At 32.3% G+C, this 20,878-nt stretch overlaps 1 protein-coding gene across 3 annotated transcripts; it reads right to left on the bottom strand.

Annotated features, from left to right (window-relative positions):
• Positions 1-1,808: 1,808 nt before the first annotated feature.
• Positions 1,809-20,175, bottom strand: LOC111316885 (ultraviolet-B receptor UVR8-like). Of its 3 annotated transcripts, none has more exons than XM_089753485.1 (12): positions 19,882-20,175; positions 18,049-18,235; positions 8,049-8,195; positions 6,579-6,660; positions 5,834-5,989; positions 5,244-5,423; positions 4,228-4,299; positions 3,742-3,813; positions 3,437-3,555; positions 2,804-2,889; positions 2,657-2,709; positions 1,809-2,208 (listed from the first exon to the last, which is right to left on the bottom strand). In XM_089753485.1, the coding sequence occupies exons 1-12, from the start codon at positions 19,976-19,978 to the stop codon at positions 2,128-2,130; spliced, it is 1,332 nt and encodes a 443-aa protein (XP_089609611.1). In that variant the 5' UTR covers positions 19,979-20,175; the 3' UTR covers positions 1,809-2,127. The 3 variants fall into 3 exon arrangements, with proteins under 3 accessions (XP_089609611.1, XP_022774843.2, XP_089609612.1); XM_022919108.2 differs by having other exon boundaries at positions 5,244-5,417; positions 19,882-20,172; XM_089753486.1 differs by lacking the exon at positions 19,882-20,175 and adding an exon at positions 18,331-18,486.
• Positions 20,176-20,878: the final 703 nt, after the last annotated feature.

The raw sequence follows: 20,878 nt of genomic DNA on the forward strand, positions 1-20,878 counted from the left end.
TTCTTAAATGTTAAACACAACACCAAATCGCTATAGTTATTGCAAAAAAAAGGTGCATTTTTATTTTTTTAGAGAGCCAATTATAATGACGGTGCAAAGGGTAATTACAACTTCTTTCATAATAAGATCGCTATATCTTTTGTCTTTTGATTTTAAAATAATTAAATTATAAATTCTTTTTAATTTTAAATCTAAAATAATTATAAATATTTATTGAGAGAAAATCTTAATCTTGTTATTTTTATTGTGAGAAAATTTGTTAAAACTTTTTAATCTAATGATATTTTTTTTATAAAAGATTATCGTGCATAATTTTAAATAAAATTATTTGAGTTTCTTTTATTTTAAATAGTTATATATATATATTTTAATTCAATACTTAAAATTTCTTGTACCTTATTTATGTTTAATTATGGAATGTTATATTTATTTATAAAAAAAATTTATAATTTTTGATAAAATAATAATATATTATATGCTAGATGAAAATTTTAAAATTACAATTATTATTTAATTTGGTCCCCCTAACTAAAAGTCTAGGTCCACCACTGAGCATGCCAGCTGCTCTAAAAGCAGCAAAGTGATGTTATGTGCTGCTTTAACTCTTGTACCATTCACACACACATTGAGTTGATATAATCAGATAGGAATTCCTAAGGGAAAATTATGATTTGCGCCAGAGAGTTCTGCTTGATATTGTATTTCAGATTTGCTTAAATAATTAAACTAATCAAATCAATATTAATGCAATAAGCCTGGGACTAAATTAAGCAAAATGAATTGAAATGAAACAAAAGATGGCTGATGGATCGAAGATATGAACTTGCTTTGCTTGAACTTGAACACTTGGTAACAAAATCATAGATAGTTTACCAGAATTAATTTTGACAAAATACTTGAAAAGGAAGAAGCTGTTAGAATGCATAATTTGTTTTATTTGTAAATATTTTCGGTTACAATGGTTTTTTACTCAATTTATTATTATTATTATTATAAAAATATAAAATTTTTTATAATTAAGATTGTAATTGAATTTTAATTATTGAAATTAAAATTTTAATATTTTATTAATAAATTATACGATTGATAGTGAGAAAATAATTTTCATGCTCCCTATAAATAGCTCAGTGGAGTTATTACACATAAATTAAGATTTCGAAATTGCCAATGACATAATTAAACTTAAAAATTTGGGAAGCAGGAACAAGCGAATGTTATTAGCTGATCATGTATAGAACTTCAAGCGTCGTAATTGTTCATTACATTAGTCTGCCTTATCACCGGCCGCCTAATAAATGGGATTCATATCGTTTAACCTTAATCTGATGATTAGATTAGATGATATTTTTAATGCAAAGTCAATGCAAACAAATTGTTTAAATGTTCATATAATATTTATAAGTTGTTAAAAGATAACCAAAAGAAAAGAGAAATGACTAACAAAAACAACCAAGTTTAACCCTTTTTTTTTTTTTTTGGTGAAAACCGAATTTGACTTGAATCAATAAACTTGTGCTATCTCGTACCAAAAAAAAAAGGTTTTCAGTTACAAATCAAAAAGAGAGAATACTCAACTTTATCGTACTTGCATGCATGCATTTGGCATTCGAACAAAGTTCAAAGGTTTTCTTTATAAAAGAAAGCAAAAGAGTAAAATTTTATCCAGCATGGAAACAATTTACACCATGATATTGGATAAACTCGTATCGCGGAACAATTCTAGTAAGCATCCACATGACATCTTACATCGTATATGTCCTACCTATGACCTTTTCCATTCATATTCAAAAGGACTTCAGAACAGAAAATCAAGCACATTAGAAGCCATCTTCTTATCTTTAAGATCTGAAGAAAATTATGTTATAATAAGTAACATTGCCTCCTTCACTCCTATCCCTATTAGCTCATAGTATACTATAATCACACTGACCTTACCAATAAACGGCATCAACTTCAAAGGATTAGCTACATTCCTTTGCAGCATGCAACAACATGATCACATTGTTTTTCGACATGTGGCATAAATTTATAATGAAATGCTAAAGGATGTGAGGAATGGCATTGTTCGTTCAGAATTGAAGATGCAAGTTCAGGATTTCTAATGACAGCTAATTCTGGCTTGGGGAATCACATTCGTATACGCTTCAAATCATTCCCAGGGACATTCACATCACTGTCATTCCCCTTTTCTGAATGAACAGCTTGTCCCTGTATGCATATTAACATAAGCCGTCAATGACCTTAACATGAAATCAAAGAAGAAAAACATAGGGGAATCTCAAAAGTTCCATGATCAAAGTACTTTCATTAGAAATAAATTCTTTTGTGGCTTTCAACACTATTGACACGTTCGAAAATTGCAGATTGTGACACCTTAAGTATGAAGGCCATTTCTTACAGTTAAATTTTTAGAGTGATGATCACCTAAAAATTTCTTTAGCAGAGTGTCAATGCAGAGGTCTAAGACATTTTCCTAGAAATATTTGCCTTGCACATTGTAAGCTAGACCTTCAAAATATGCAGTCAGTGTTGTTCATACTAAGAAACATTAACACATAAGATTGCCTAAACATTCAATCATGTAAATCACATGTTTGTAGCTGGAAATGTGTGTTTAAAGTTTCCAGAATTCTGCTATCCTGTCATCAGAACTTACACTTTCGTTAGGGACAACTGCATATCGCTCTGTTGGAGAAACCCAGGATTTACCTGCCAATAGTACATTTATATATTCAAAAATATCTAAACTGTTAAGAGAACAGATAGGAAAGCAGTAAGGACGTCTAACATAACCATGCAACACCTGACAATGGATCAAGCTTTGAAGATTCTATCTGTTGCCTACTGGAACCATCCATACTCAAAGCGTCTATAATCTTTGGAACATTCCTGAAAATAAGAATCCAGAATGTCACAACTTTGGTCCATGACCAAAATAAAGGGCCTTTGTTCTCAATTTCACAAAACATATTGGCAGAAAGAATAAATGAAAAGTACTACATATTTGAAAACTGACCAAGAATAAAATATAACAAGAAATATGGCAGGTTTGAGATTAGAACTATCGGACAGGCCCAAGAAAAGTTAGCTATCAGCTCTGTTTACTACAATCACTTTCTATGGTATGATAAAACCTATCTCCTATTGTGGGAAGTTCATTTATCTCATTCTCAAATTCATGATCACAAATCTCTGAGTCCTGAACCCTAGAAAAATAGAAAGGAACTTTCCGGCCACATAATATCAAGGAATTACCTCCTTTTCATGCTTTGTTGTATTCCCTCCATATTTTCTGCAGCTTCTAAATATGTGTTAATTTCTATGCTTTACCTATATTTTATTCCTATAAATTATTATTAGAATTGATCATTCCTGATCAATGAGAGGAAGAAAGACTTGCCCTGGTTATCACTAGTCTAGATGAAAATGATATTACCAGTCCATTGATTCTCCATGCCCAAGCTGTCCGTTTGTACCCCTTCCCCAGGAGAAAACGTTTTGCACTTCAGTAATAGCAAGTGTGTGCCTCCAGCCACATGAAACCTGCACTACTTTCTGCCAAGTAACATACAAACATATGAGAAGAGAAGAAGGAATTCAGACTTAGAAAATATGACGATTATAGGAGGAGAAAATCAGCTCTCAATGAGAAATTAAAAGAATAAAATTCCTACAGAACTGAATATCAATCTCATGGGCTATCTTAACCAATATTCAGAAGCTATAGTAACAAGAATGTGCCTGCCCATGAGGAAATTTAACTTGCACTGGAGTGCAATGATCAGCATTGTCACCATTCCCAATCTGTCCAAACTGTAAATAAGGTAGAAAATCTAATCAACAAAAGTTGGACAAATGAATTAGATATTGCAATGATGAAAATGGACAAGCAAACTAACTAAAATAAAAGTTTAAAAGTGAAAATTTAATTACTGCAACTTTAACAAGCATCCATAACTATGAAGGCAATTAAACAACTAATAAAATGTTAAAGACACATGCACCAGTAAATTATTTTTATACAGACAAGTCCATCAGCTTGTTTGCATGCATGTCAACAGAAACTGACAGATACTGAGAGGGAGTCATATATCAACTAAAATGCGTATAAAAGGGCTCTGGGTTCATGCCTAATGTTCTAGTAAACAAACCAATTAATATTGGCAACATAGTGATACGATATATTTCAAAGATATAAACCAAGGAAATTTGATTTTTTTTTTCAACCTTGTTCCATCCCCAGCCATAGAGTTTTCCACCAGATGTGACTGCCATTGTATGTCTCCATCCACCTGATATCTAATAAGATTCAAACCAAAGTGAAACAAGCAATTTTAAAAATAATTTTTAAGTCAAAATAACTTTTACAGCAACAGAAAGTATCCTGAAAGGTATGAGGCATAATATTATGAAAAATACGACTAATGAGGCATTAACACTTGACAGGCCTAAAAAATGGTAAGATATTTCCCACAGCAAGTTCCACAAAAAGGGGGGAAATCGTACACATTTCAATATGATATTACCAGAATAATTCTACCTGCTACAGGTACATCATTTTACCTCTAGGTCTCAAAGGTTAGAACAAAATAACATTGAACTGACAGCTGAAACAACACGTAATTCCACAGTGAAAGAAAGTCATCCCTTGCAAATAAAAAATAAAATTTAAAAAAAAAAAGAGAAACGTCCCATGTTGTAAACTCCTAATTACCATGATGCAAACGAGGGCAAATAGATCACAAAGATCAAACGGAAAATTACAGAGAGAAGAAAGAAGAATTAGGGAAGAGAAACAGATATAACCAAGAGAGAGGGAAAATCTCATTAATGAATATTTATAAATCTCAAGAATTTTTAATCCGAATCCAGAAGAATAACCCATCAAATTATTTATAGATACAAGCCATAAAAACCTTAAAATAAATTCAAATTCCAAATATATCCCAACTAAAACCTAAAGGGAAGTTCTCCATCAGACAGCTCCCCAAGTGAAAGTCAGTAAAGCCATATAAAGTATAACCTGTTAACTCAGACTTCAAGGGATGATGTCTCCCCCACCCTAGCTAAAGACATGATTACGAGGTCATTGAACTTACGCATACATGTTAAGACGTGAAAAACCACGCTTTTATGTTTTAACTTGTAGGGCACACGTGAGAATTTAAAACCATCTTTATTGCTAAAACTAAGGTTGTTATAAAACTGTCATTTTCCCTCACTAAGGGGAGACAAAAGATCACCTGCTTAATGAAACTCTCGGCTAAAGCTTCCACTTTATGAGGAATGAGATGATCCTCAAAGTCCCCATGTCCTAGTTGGCCATACTTGCTCCATCCATAAGTGTATAATCTGCCAGTAAGAGAGACTGATATGGTATGCCGCCAACCACAAGCAACCATATTCATCTTCTCTCCCTGAAACTGAAAATTTTTATTACTTCTTCTTTAACAAAAAATATGGAAATAAAGGAAAATTACAGAATGAGTATAAAATAAGACAAGATGTAGAAAGGGAAACAAGACTTTAAGACTCACATCCAATATTCTTTTCTAGCATTAGAATACCTTCGTAAAAAGAAGACTTTAGTTGAAGATTAAAAATAAATGGAAAAAATGCCCTTTTAAATACCAAGGATAAAAATAAAAGCACCTGTTATAAACTTTTCCTCAATCATGTCAACTTATATATAGATGGCATTCAAACAAAAAACCAGATGTTTTGAGTCACCTGTCTTGCATATTAATTGAGGATGGTCAATCATCCTAATAGAATCGCATCAATGGTACTTAAGGAAACAGGCCAAATAAATATTACCTGCATGTTGACTTACATTGAGAGTAGAAACCTTCTCAGGAACAAAGCGATCATTTCTGTCACCTAAGCCCAAGTTTCCATATCGTCCCCAGCCCCATCCATAGAGGGCACCCTCTTCTGAAACAGCCACAGTATGCTCAGCACCAGCAGCAACCATTTTGATAGAAATACCCTATAACAGACATGAAATTCAAGGTGATAACCACTTCAACAAAGTGCATATGCAAATTTTAGCTTGATCAAAGTATCCATGCAGAATTCTTCGGTAGTCATAGGAAAGAAATAAAACAGAAATGATTTTAAAAATTTTAAACTAACGGTCAGCAACATTACAGGATTCCAAAGTTAAGAAACATGCAAATACTACTGTACAGAGAGTTATCAGAACTCTGAATTTTAAGTCCCAAAACAGGTCTTCTTCATATAATTGTATATTTTTCATCAGATGCTCAAAGGAAACCCAGTGACAAATCCTCTTTCATCTCTTGCTGGTGTAACATGGTAAATGGGGCATTCAATTTGATTAAACAAGAAATCCCACATTGTTGACATTGAATGATTGAAAGTCTTATACAATGCAACTTTGAGTGTGTTGTGATTCATAACAAGCATATAAATACACATTTTCTGAAGGTTAGCAAAACTAAGGAACCTGGATGCACAATCAGATACTCATTTCTGTTAATGCTAAAGTACAAACAAACAGAATAATGGAGCATCACATGAACATTTATCATAAGATAACTACATATCATACAGACCTGAAAGGCTTGAATCTTTCGAGGCAAAAGAGAGTCTTCAGTGGTTCCAAGACCAAGTTGACCATTTTGATTTCTTCCCCAACTTCAATTAAATTCAAAAAACACAACATTAAAAAAGGTAAAAGAAAAATCAGTAATAAGAGCTATCCCAAGGATAAATTGAAAGAAGAAATAACCACAAAAGGTTGGGACAAACTTCTTCAGAAGAGAGTTAAACTATAATCCTAGACAGAGTGACCACTGATTCTGCTGTTACACAGAACTCTGACTAGCTTTTGGGAAAATGAGACAGAATCAGCTCTCTTAAGATGATTAATTATCATGAATTAGGATGCAGAAGAGATAGGATAGGCACTATTGCATTAGAAACGACAGTGCCGGAAACTTGCAACATAAATCTCACTATAAGTCTTATCTGAAAGCCAGAAAGATTTTACCAGCAAGTTCAAATTAAACCATAATATTATGAGTAGTCAACCAGCTTCCTCATCATTGGCTACTATGGCATAACTGATACAATATTTTAGGTTTCTGGGTAAATCTGCTCAATCAAAACGTAAGGAATCTGAAAGAGGAAACCAAATTTAATCATATGAATGATAGCTCCACTAGTTCCTCAAGCAATAGTGATGGCCTTCAGGCACAAACTCATGCCCCTGTCAAAAGGGGAAGAGATGGACCAAACTACCAAAAGAACTTATCTTGTGCTGATCTTACAATAAGGTCATAGATAGAGTCGAATGGCACAATAGTAGCCACGTGCCACACAAATTAAGTAAGAAAAGGCTTAAGTTCATTATTGTTTACACCTCCTCATATTGAAACAAATTCTTTGGACTGACAAAGTTTTCTCATTAATTTAAAAGTCTCATATGCAAATGAGAAGATAAAAGGAAAAAGAAACATTGAATCTAGTATAATATAAATTGAAATATACATTAGCTACATCTCTCAATTCTTTTCACAGTCAAGCTTTCTTCTATGGCCTCTCCTGCACGGGAATGAATGCTTGAGGTAATAGTATTCTAAAATGAAAGAAGTTTACATTTAAGTTCATGCATTCCGGCCCTCTCATGAATCATCCCTAATTGCATACAGAGGTCCAATTTTCTCTAATTTCTTAATGACTACAGAATTACCTCTTGAAGTGCCTTTGCTTATAATCACAGCCTATTTCATGAAGATCACAAGAATCAGTACATATTACCAATCTCTGGTTGTGCATTATAAACTTGATACCCAAGCTTGGATCTTTCAGTTCAAACTACTATTTGTAGCTTCTCTATGCAATGCAAGTTAAACTCTAGGCACCAATAAACATAGTTAACAAAAAATTGGTTAACTATCAAAATCTACTCAATTTTTGAACCCTAAAATCAAGAAATTGAAATGAAACATAAACGTCTATATTAATCAGATTGTAAAAAAAAGTAAAAAGCAAGAGAAGAAAGATCTACAAGCCATACAAACCTCTGCACCTCGCCTTCCATTGTCACAGCTAAACAATGGCTGTCTCCACAAGCAATTTGTTTTATCCTCAAACCATGTAATGCTTTTATTGGTTGAGGAGTGAATAAGTCACTAGAATTTCCATGACCAAGTCTTCCAAAGTCACCCCTGGTATTAATAACAGTAAAAAATGGTCATACATTTTAGTAAGAATAGAAAATAAATAAACTGGAGAACAGGAAAACATTAAACTGACCAATAAGTGATGTCAACTGAAATTTTTAAAAATTGCTAAATTATGAGAATATGATATTAACAACTATAGAAATCTAATCTTTATTATTATTTGATTAAATGACTTTATCTATTTTAGTTAAGTCTCTTATATTTTAGGATAAGGAGTGATTTGGGTAATTACACCAAACCCATTAGATATTTTCCTATTATGTGTAAGAGTAAATTACTCATTTGATTAGCTGTTTTAATGCATGAAAATCTTGGGTTTTAAGGCTAAGAATATTCAGTCTTTAGCCTATATATTTTCATGCAATTCTAGTATTGTAATAAGAAAAATATAAAAAAATAAAATAGTTTTATTTTAGAGATTTCTTCATGGTATCAGACCATGATTTGAACCTTTGAAAATTTTTACTTGGAGTCCAGTATAGCCAGCGAAAGGGAGAGCCTGGCGTCAAAGGTTTCCTCTAACCCCAGAGCTAGCATTATTGGAACAAGTTCTTTAGCACAAAAAAGTAATTTTCTAAGTGCCTTGAGTGTAAAACTAGAGAAATCAAATTCATTGATTGTGGATTCAGGAGTTTCAGACCATATGACTGGGAATGCATCTGTATTCAATATATACAACCCATGCCATGAAAACTTCACAGTTCGAATTATTGATGGGACATTTTCAAAAGTGATCGGTACAGGTTCTGTTATTATTTCTAAAGAGATAACACTTAATTCTTTTTTGTTTGTCCCAAATCTAAGTTGCAATCTACTGTCTATAAGCAAACTTACAAGAGACCTTAAGTGTGTTACTAAATTTCTTCTAAATATGGTTGAATTTCAGGATTTGGACTCAAAAAAGATGATTGGAAATGCTAAAATGTGTGTAGGACTCTATATCCTAACAGCTAATGATTTTGAAAGACAATATCAAAAAACCTCTTGCGTGGCTTCATCCTTTAATAATAATAAAGAGAGTACTATCATGTTGTGGCACTATCAGTTAGGTCATCCAAACTTTTTGTACCTCAAAAGGTTGATTCCCTCATTATTCAATAAAAATTTTAGCAACTTTCAATGTGAAGTCTGCCAACTATCCAAACATACCCTCACCACATATCCTAATCAATCTTACAAATCATCTCATCCTTTTTCAATGATACACAGGAACATTTAGAGTCCTTTCGAAGTAAATAACATTATTGGTTTTAGATGGTTTGTCACATTTATTGATGATCACACTAGAGTTAATTGGATATTCCTTATGAAGGAAAAATCAGAAGTGGGTCAGCTATTTCAAAACTTCAACAATATAATTCAAACTCAATTCAAAACCAAAATCGAAGTGTTGAGAACCGACAATGGGAGAGAATACTACAATTCAATCCTTAGATAGTATCTAATGAAGCATGGTATAATTCATCAAAGCTCAAGTGTTGATACTCTTCAGTAGAATGGTGTTGTCGAAAGAAAGAATCGACATTCGTTGGAAGTTGCAAGATCCCTCATGATGGCTACTCATGTACCTAAGTATTTTGGGAATGAGGCTATTCTTACCACTACATATCTTATAAACAGAATGCCTTCTCGAGTCTTGAAATTTCAAACCCTTGCCAATCTTTTATGATTTCATATCCTCACCTTCAAATCATCTTGTCTATTCCCATTAAAGTGTTTGGATGCACTGCATTTGCTCTTACCAGCCAACAAAACCAAAGCAAATTAGATCCCAAATCCATCAAATCCATATTTGTCGAATACTCCCCGAATAAGAAATGATACAAGTGTTACTCACCAGTAACAAAAAAATTCTACCTTTCCATGAATGTTACATTTTTTGAAAATCAACCTTACTTTTCCCAAAACTACCATTCAAAGGGAAAAATCCAATCACATGGGAATATCAGCTTTGAGAAGATCCTATTACGTAACCACCAAACACTTCTCCAACTCCCTTTCAAGTCCAAAACATCCAAACAAATCCTCCAACTCCTTTTCAAGTCCAAAACATCCAACCAAATCCTCTAAGCTCGAAATCCACACAAGGGAAAACAAACAAAGAATTGATAGTTTATTCAAGAAGACATAAAACTCAAAAGGATCTAGGAGAATGTACACCTTCAAAGCAAAACCAAGAATCTAAACCGATTCCAAAAATACTTGAAACCAATATAGGTAACACTTTTATTGAATTTGATTTAATTAAATCTTTTGATGATCTTGATCAACTGATTACTTTAAAGAAAGGTGTGAGATCATGTACTCAACAGCCAATCTATAATGTGGTTTCTTATGAAGGTTTATCACCCAATTATCGGGCTTTTGTTACCACACTAAACAATATGTAAATTCCCAATAATATTCATGAAGCATTCATGCAACCAAAAAATAAGATGGCTATTTTGGAAGAAATTAGTGCCCTAGAAAAGAACAAAACATGAGAGATTTCAAAATTACCCAAAGGGAAAAACCCAATTGGGTGCAAATGGATTTTTACTGTCAAGCACAATGTAGAATGAAGTATTAACAGATTCAAAGCTCGCCTTGCTGTAAAAAGATTTACTCAATCTTATAGTGTTCACTATAAGGAGACATTTGCTCCAGTTGCTAAACTTAATTCAATATAAGTATTATTATCATTAGAAGCAAATCTAGATTGGCCATTCCACCAACTAGATGTCAAAAATGCATTTCTTAATGGCAACCTAGAAGAAGAAGTTTACATGAAAATCCCTCCAAGATTCAAAAACCAGGACAATTCTGGGAAGGTATGTAAGCTTCAAAAGTCTTTATATGGTCTCAAACAATCCCCACAATCATGGTTTGATAGACTAACAAAAGTGGTAACGAAGTATGGTTTTTCACAATGCCAGACCGATCACACCATGTTTGTCAAACATTCACCTGAAGGAAAAATAACCATTCTTATTGTCTATGTGGATGACATTATTCTTATTAGAGATTATGTGGAAGAAATTAGCAACCAAAAGAACCTCCCAGCCAAAGAATATGAAATCAAAGATTTGGGACACCTTAAATATTTTCTTGGCATAGAGGTAGCTCACTCAAGGAATGGCATCTCTGTTTTACAGCGTAAGTATGTCCTAGACTTACTAAAGGAAACTGGAATGCTTGGATGCAAACCTGCTGACACCTCTATGGATAAAATGAATAAAGTAGGAATGGAAGAAGGAAGTCCACCAACAAATAAGGGTAGATATCAAAGACTTGTAGGGAAACTCATCTACCTCTCTCATATAAGACTAGATATCGATTTTTCGGTTAGCATGGTAAGCAGATTCATGAACAACCCAACTAAGGAACACTTGAGGACTGTGTATCAAATCTTACAGTACCTAAAAAAGAGTCTTGGCAAAAGGTTATTTTTTACGAAAATATCACGCCGAAATGTTGAAATTTACACTAATGCCAATTGGGCTGGATCTATTACTAACTAAAGAGCAACTACTGGTTATTGTACCTATGTGTGGGGAAATTTGGTTACTTGGCGAAGCAAGAAGCAATTTGTAGTGGCTAGAAGTAACGCGAAAGCTGAGTTTAAAGCTATGTCTCTTGGCATGGAATTTGGCTAAAAAGGTTGCTAGGGGAGTTAAAGATTTCTACAGAGGAATCCATGAAGATATTTTACGATAACAAAGTTGCCATAAGTATGGCAAAGAATCATGTTTATCATGATAGGACTAAACATGTAGAGATTGATCGTCACTTTATCAAAAAGAAGATAGAGAAAGGAATTGTTAGATTAGTTTATGCTCTCATATGCCTCTAAATTGCAGAAATATTCATTAAAGCTCTCTCTTAAAACAACTTCGAGAATCTGAAGTCCAAGCTGGGCATGTTGACATCTACCACCTAGCTTGAGGGGGAGTGTGGAAATCTAATATTCATTATTACTTGATTATTTGACTTTATCTATTTTAGTTAAGTGTCTTATTTTTTAGAATTAGGAGTGATTTGGGTAATTATACCAAATCTATTAGATATTTTTCTATTATGTGTAGAGAGTAAATTACTCATTTGATTAGTTGTTTAATGCATGAAAATCTTGGGTTTTAAGGCTAAGAATATTCAGTCTTTAGCGTATATATTTTCATGCAATTTTAGTATTGTAATAAGAAAAATATAGAAAAACAAAATAGTTTTATTTTAGAGATTTCTTCAATAACATTACCTTTAAGATTACAGTACGCTATTTCAAAATCCTACATGAACAATGTTTATTCCTTAGTAATACAATGCTTGCATGAATGAAGGAAAGGATAAAATTTAATGAAACAGTACATAGCCAATCACTAAGTTTCATGAAGACATCACAACAGAAGAAAATTTCTTCTTTGGCATGAATCCTTCTAAAGTGTGAACCTTCTTTCAAAAAGGTACATCGTAGACCATTTAACATTTATAACATCTTTTAAATTAAAACCTTCTGCAACAGGAGGAGTTGACTCCCAATTCACAATGCCAATACTGCCATCCAAATCTTTCCCACATAAGCCCTAAGGTTGAATTTTTCTTATTTCCATTCAATAGTGTTTGAATCCTTTTACTTTCATTGTAAATGACACAAAGCACCACAGTTTTTATGTTTAGGTAGTGTTAAGAATGTTTTGACTTCATCTTGTAAGATCTCTGTACAACTTTCACAAATATTTGTGGAGCCTTTGTGTTGAATTAAAAGTCCATAAAGTGTGGGAAAACACTTATTTACAGCTGGTTATAATATTATAATCTGTATATTTATATTTGTACCTCTAGAATTAAGTATTTGTATTCCTAGAATTAAGGATAGAAAATTAGGATAGACAATCCCTCAATTATAGGATTAGTTTTAGGAAAATTTAGTTTCCTAGTTTACCCACTAGTTAGTTGTATATAAACCTAAGGTGCTTGAATAATTCTTAATAAGCAGTTTTTCAATATACATTCAGTTTTACTCTTAGTTTTTCACAAAGTTTTATTACTTAGTTTTTCCACATGGTATTAAAGCTTTAGGCTCTTCTTAGCAATAAAATTGTTTTAGCTTTCATTGCTATATTCTATTTCAAGCCTTCATAGCCAAATCTTTTTAAATCTTTTAGTCTTATTTTTTCCTTCTTTGGCCTTCATTGCCCAAAATCGTCTTTGGTTAAACTTTTACTATCAAGACTCGTTTCAGTCCTGAAAAAATAACTATGCCAAAGATTGCAAAATCTGCTACTACTATCCAATTTGAGGAAGTGACAACTGATAAAACCACCGGAATACTACAAAAGTCTCGTGAACAAAGAAAATTGAACAGAGAATAGATTGAGAAACTAAGAAACCTATTGAAAACTCTTGAAAAGCCTACTGGGGCATGCTCCTTAGGTAAGGCCTCTAGTTCAAGCAAAGCTTTGGTTCTCATTGATTAAATGTCCTGGTTAAGCCTATTACAAGTTCTTAGGTCATTAACTCAGGAGCCACTGACCATATGACGTATTCCTCATAGAAGTTTAGTATATATACTCTGTACCCTAGTAATAAGAAAATTGTTGTTGCAGATGGTTCATTTACTACAGTGACAGGATTAGGAGATGTTCAAATTAATCCCTCGTTTATTCTTAAAAATGTTCTTTATATTCATGGATTCTCTACTAATCTGATATCTATACAAAAACTTACCAAAGACATGAATTGCAAGGTGACTTTTTATCCTTCCTATTGTGAATTTTAGGACCAGAGTTTGGGGAAGAAGATTGGACTTGCTAAGGAAAAGGATGGACTATACTATCTTGAGAGATCAAACAACACAAATAATATCAAGAATAGTTTAACTTTATCATTTCTTTCTGAAAAATCTCTTAATAAAAACAAAATCTGGCTTTATCATTTTCGTCTTGGACATCTTTCTTTTGGAACTTTGAAAAACATGTTTCCTTCTTTGTTCAAAGGATTAAATGCCAAAAATTTTCATTGTGATATTTGCGAACTTGCAAAGCATAGATATGTCTTTTCTAGTTAGCAATAAAAAAAGTTCTACTCATTTTTACTTGATTCATAGAGACACATGGGGTTCTCTATAATTCCTTATATTTCTAGTGCAAGGTGTTTGTTTCTTTCATAGATGATTGTACTAGGGTCTCTTAGATATTTTTACTTAAATCGAAAATATGAATAGTGTATTTTTAAGCTTCCAAAACATATCCAAAATCAATTTGAAGTGAAAATTAAGAGTTTTAGGTCTGATAATGCAAGAGACTATTTCAACCAGAGTTTATCTACTTATTTCCAAAAAGAAAAGATTATCCATGAGTCATCTTGTATTAATACTCCACAGCAGAATTGAGTGACAGAGAGGAAAAATAGTCATTTATTAGCCACAACACGAGCTTAACTTTTTCAAGCAAACGTACCAAAATCCTACTAGGGGAAGTTGTTCTCACTGCCACACAAATTATAACTAAGTTACCTTTAATGGTTTTGGGATTTAAAACTCCTATGGAACTACTCTCACAATTCTATCCCAACTTTAATACCACAAACAACCTCACACCTAGGATATTTGTTGTACATCATTTGTTCATGTTCACAGTCATAATAGGGGGAAGTTGGATCCTACAACAATTAAGTGCATTTTTGTGAGGTATTCATCAACTCAGAAAGGGTATAAGTGCTATCATCCTCTTACCAAAAAAATTCTGTGTCTACAGATGTCACTTTTGAAGAAAGTAAACTATTTTTGACTCAACCTTATCTTCAAAGGAGATTTCATTCATGAAAAATAAAGATAAAGACTTCTTTTTGCTTGATTTGTCCTCCTTTTCAACATTTTCACCCATTAATTCTTCTGAATCTAAACATGTTTTTTCTAAGTCCAAGTCAAACGCTAAATTTGAGTTTGAACCCATTCCAAACATAGATGTGACAAAGGATAATATTGTTCTCGATTCTATGAAGGAATTACAAGTGTACTCAAGAAAAAAAATTCCAAATCCTGAACCAGTGCAAGTCCAAAAACCTCATCCTAACTCTAAAAATGAGGTAAGTACAGCCTTTGACTCTGTTTCTCAAAATAAGCATGAATCTCTTAAAACTATAACTTGTGATTATGATCTACTTATTGCCATTAGGAAAGGAATTAGAGAATATACTAAGCATCCACTCTACCCAATCTCTAATTTTGTGTCATTTGAAAAATTTTCAGCATTCAACAAAAATTTCCTTGTGAGCCTCAACACTATTTCAATTTCAACTACATTATCCAAGTCATTTCTAGTGAGAAATAGAGGCAAGCCATGAAAATAAAAATGGAGGCCTTAGAGAAAAATAAAACATGGGAACTGGTAAAGTTGCCTATAGGAAAAAAGTCTAGTTGGGTATAAATGGGTTTTCACTGTAAAATACAAGGCGGATAGTACTGTTGAAAGGTCTAAAGCCAAGTTGGTGGCTAAGGGCTACACTCAAAACTTATGGGGTGGATTATCAGAAAACTTTTGCTCTAGTTGCCAAGATGAATACAGTTAGGATTTTGTTATCATTAGCTACAAATTACAATTGACAACTTTAAAAATTTGACATAAAGAATGCTTTTCTACATGGTAATTTGGAAGAAGAAATATATATGAAGGTTTCACCGGGATTTGGAGGTCATCTAGGAGCAAACAAAGTATGCAAGCTGAAACAAGCTTTATACGGCCTTAAACAGTCTCCTAGGGCTTGGTTTAGGATATTTGCCAAAGTGATGCTAGCAATGGGATATAAGTAAAGTCAAGAAAATCACACATTATTTATCAAGCACTCTAATTCAAGGAGAGTCAAAGTTTTATTAGTGTATGTTGATGATATAATTGTAACCAAAGATGATGAAAAAGAGAGAAAATATCTAAAACAGTGTTTGGCTAGAGAATTTAAGATAAAAGAACTAGAGAGATTGAAGTACTTCCTAGGAATTGAAGTAGCTCACTCACAGCATGGTATTTTCATCTCATAACAAAAATATGTGATGGATCTTTTGAAGAAAACTAAGAAACTCACATGTAAACTTGTAAATACTCTTATAAATCTTAATTATAAACTTCGAGAAGTTAATGAAGATGCTACTGTAGATAGAAAGATGTACCAGAGATTAGTTGGAAGACTCATTTATCTCTCACTTACTAGACCTAATATAGCATATGCTGTGAGTGTGATAAATCAATTTATGCATAGTCCTAAAGAAGTGCACCTATAGGCTATTTACTGTGCATTGCTCTATTTGAAGGCCAATCTTGGAAGAGGTATCTTATTCAAAAGAAATTTAGGGCTAGAGGCATATACAGATGCGAATTATGTAGGTTCAATAACTAATAGAAGATCCATCTCAGGCTACTACACTTTCGTAGGTGGTAATCTTGTGAGTTGGAAGTGTAAAAAATATAATATAATGGCAAGATCAAATGTGGAAGCAGAGTTCAAAGCAATGGTTCAAGGAATTTGTGAACTATTATGGTTAAAGATTATCCTAGAAGACTTGAAGATCAAGTGGGATGGACCAATGAGACTCTATTGTGATAACAGGTCTGCAACAAACATTGCACACAATCCCGTGCAACATGATAGAACAAAACACATTAAAGTGGACCGGCATTTCATAAAGAAGAAACTAGACAGTGGGTTGATTTGTACACCGTATGTATCAACCAAGGGTCAATTTACAAATGTGTTGACTAAAGGTCTCAACAATGCAACATTTCAAGAAATTATTTCCCAGCTGGGAATGGAAAACACCTATTCACCAGCTTGAGGGAAAGTGTGAAAAAACACTTATTTATAGTTGGTTGTATTATTGTAATCTGTATATTTATATTTGTATCTCTAGAATTAAGTATTTGTATCCCTAAAATTAAGGACAGAAAATTGGGATAAACAATCCCTCAGTTATGGGATCAATTTTAAGAAGATTTAGTTTCCTAGTTTACCCACTAATTAGTTGTATATAAACCTAAGTTGCTTGAATAATTCTTAATGAGTAGTTTTTCAATATACATTTAGTTTTACTCTTAGTTTTTCGCACAGTTTTATTTCTTAGTTTTTCCACATAAAGAAAATAGGAAAAAAATTTCATTCTCTCTTTTCCTTGATCCCCAACCCACCATTCATTCCACCTTCTTTCTGATCCACCAAGGATAATCCAACCATCGAACCTCTTGAGTTCCTACACCATCATAACACCCCAAAATAGATAAATTCTTCTCTAAGCAACACCATTTTTTAGAAACTAGCCTTCCCTAACTTATCCATCTCCAATGACTTCATGACTTTCTAAACATTGATTAGTGTTCCCCATCAACTATAAATTCATCATCCAGGTAATTGTACTAAACAACCATGAATAGTATTGTTTCTACCTTTAACCAAAATTAAGTTGTTAGTTAATTATCAACTTGACTCTATAGTTAAAAGTGACTTGGTGAAGCTTTTAGTGAACCCAATAAACTACTATCAGCTTGACCAAGTTTACCTCTAAAACTCAGTAGATCTGAATCAAGTCAAGCTTTAGTTTAGATTTACAACAAGGACAATCATTGTGGCATATATATTCACCACCATTAATCAAGATTTAATCAAGTAATCAGATTATCCACTTAACTTTTGCAAGATTGAAATTGACAAAAACAATCTCTGCTTTGTATCATAGCCAACTTCAAACCACTTAGCACTCATGCTAGAAACCATGTATTAACTAAAAGAAAAATGGGTTTCCTTCTTAAATTAACTGAAACAAAAAAAAAAAGGGAGAGAAAGCCTTAGAGACTGTGAAGAATAGAGAGCATACCATCCCCAACTATAGACTTCAGCACATGACAATGAATATGCAATTGTATGATCAGCTCCACAAGTAATAGATATTATGTCATGTCCATCTAAAGCACTCAATTGTGTAGGAGAAAGTCGATCCTCCGCATCCCCATGGCCTAACTGCCCATCCTCTCCTCGTCCCCAGGAGCAAACAATATTTCCAGCTGTAAATTGATCAAGAACAGGATTATGGGCTTACGTAGATTTATGCAAGTTAAATGAATTCATTAAGTACAATGAATAAATTCCAGAATCCAACCTTGAAATACATATCTAAAGACTCAAAAGACAGCAATTATGATAAATCTCAAAATAGAGAAGTAATAAGACAAGATATACTGAAAATTCTGTTTGTTTTAGTTAATGGAAGGAATAGAAATGAAGGAGCACTTAATTCTGTAAAGTTTAATTTAGTGAAGGATTAATAGCTTACTATTGTGATTAAATTATTTATTCCTTAAGCTCTCAACAAATTGTCGGCATCATAGTACAACGGTCAAAGGGCTGTTGCTATACAGATGTAAATGAGACATCCTAACAACTGTTAAGACTAAGAATATCTTGGTTTACAGGGAAAGTTAAATTAATTTCTTGTAGCTGAGTTTCCTACTAATATTCATTTCCATGAGCATAATAGGGGCCTCTGATGGATATGGCAGGCAGCAGCGCCAACAACAGGGAAATAAGGAATAGTGTTGCTTCAGAAACTCTTAAAGTTCCTGAACCATCTGAAACAAACTGTACATCCAATTTTTCCTACCTACAAAAGTTAATCTAAAAAAATCGGTATTTTGCGTTTACCAAAAAACAAACATACACACACATACACATATTGGATCAGTTTATTCACAATGAAAACATGCTAGAAATAACTTAAGAGCCACTGAAACCTTTCATTTGTAAGGCATTTAACAGTACAAGTTATATCCTAATTGATGTCTTAATAGGCCTAACTCAATGAGATATGACATGCAAATCCTGTTTTGAACTGGCAAGAAACCCTAGACCATGCTTCCAATTTCATTACATACTAAAAGTTATTATAACAGAAGCAACTTTTTCTTTTCTCGGATCCTATTCAAGATGTAATGCATTAATTTATTCACATGATAAAAATCAAACATGCCATTGATCACAAAAATTGTCCACTAACAGTTGACATCATATCATAATATGTCTCAATTGGCCCAAAAGTTAAGAGATAAGATAGACAGGTCACACCAGATGGAAATACGTCATAAGGTAATTCGATGTCATTTGAAAAATGTAAGATTACATGCATGAAACTACAAGCAGTCAACCAATCATAGCCAAAATGCAATAAGGAATGCTGCAAAACTAAAACAAACTAGGAAACAGCAAACCAGTACTGTGCACATAGAACTAATTCCAGAAAGAAACAACCGAAAAAAAACAATAAAGCATCAAATTGAATAATAATCAAATCAAAATAATGAAGTAACAGGCAATGCCAAAATCAGATCAAGATTCAAAACAAGCAAAATAAAATAAAAAAAAGTGTTTATAAGATAAAAAGATCCTAAAGGCTTCTCCCAAGATGAGACATTTAATAAATCTTTAATAGATCAAAAGCATAAAAAGTGCAGAAGGATAACTTTCCAGCATACTGAACTGAGTTGTAGAAACAAAAATCTTGAATGATATGCCATGTTTAGGCAAGATTTTGAATTTCAGTGAACTCAATAAGCAGAATATAAACGTAAAGATGGGATATTTCCAATCAAGTCTGATCAGCTCAGTTGTCCAAGAAATAAGAAAAAAAAAGGGTGGGAATAGAAATGAAGCATACAGAGAAGAGCAACAGAATGACTAGCACCAGCAGAGATAAAAAGAATCTGACGAAATGGACCAGTGACCTCACTCACACTCACTTCCTCTTCTGCCATTCTATTTCTTCCCCCAAGTCCCAAAAAGGGTTGGATATTTTTGTGGTTATGCTAAAGCACAAGTGAAATAAAGATATTTCTGTGTCTTTTGAAGATGAAAAGGGAAAACTAACTAATAAATAACAAGACTCAACAAATAAGAAAGGGAAAGAAAAGAAATAATGGTAAGCTTTGTTTGAATGAACGGGAAGTGTGAAAGTAATAAAGAGGGAAGAGGCAGGTTCTTTATACCTGACAGTGATAGGCCATTTGCATAATACATGCAAGAGAAAGAGAAATAGGAAAAGAAGAGCACGGCCAGTTCCATTTATTTCGAATTGAATTATTTAAAATAGATTAAATTAAATTAAATTAAATTATTTTTATTAATTAAATTAAATTAAATTTTTTTAATTTATAAAATAAATTGATTCTATTTTTTATTAATCAAACAGTAAAATATATTAAAATTAAATTATATTTTAAATTTTTTATATTCAAAATAAATTAAATAAATTATTTAATAAAATATTTGAATATCAAATATTAAATTAAAATTTTAATAATATATAAAATAAAATAACTTATTTTATATATTTTTAATTTTATATTTTTTTTTACATTTTGATTAATTTAATTCTATAATTAAATTAATAAAAATTAAACATTTTTAAAAATTAAATTTGATAATAAATTAAAATTAATTTGGAAATCAGTTAATTAATCAAATTAATTCAATGCAAAATTTGATTTTAATCTAATTATGAACCCTGTTAAAAACAAACAAACAAGAAAAGGAAGAAACTTTGAGTCTCCACTCAATTAAACAAAACATGGATGGTTGGTAAGTGTAATAGTAAAGATTATTTATTTATAGAAACCAAATGTTAAAATGAACAGAATGAATAATCATGTCACAAA

This window comes from Durio zibethinus, chromosome 24 (assembly GCF_047325235.1).
Source record: "Durio zibethinus cultivar Kanyao isolate XHJ-2024 chromosome 24, ASM4732523v1, whole genome shotgun sequence".
Taxonomy (NCBI): Eukaryota; Viridiplantae; Streptophyta; class Magnoliopsida; order Malvales; family Malvaceae; genus Durio; species Durio zibethinus.

What these genes read in the sequence shown, in the direction of transcription:
- LOC111316885 (XM_089753485.1), bottom strand. Translation starts at nt 19,978, where the DNA reads ATGGCAGAAGAGGAAGTGAGTGTGAGTGAGGTCACTGGTCCATTTCGT. An exon ending in AGAAGGTTTCTACTCTCAAT is followed by an intron (nt 5,424 to 5,833) that starts GTAAGTCAACAT and finishes AAAAATTTTCAG; the next exon opens with TTTCAGGGAGAGAAGATGAA. An exon ending in AAAGCTTGATCCATTGTCAG is followed by an intron (nt 2,710 to 2,803) that starts GTGTTGCATGGT and finishes TACTATTGGCAG; the next exon opens with GTAAATCCTGGGTTTCTCCA.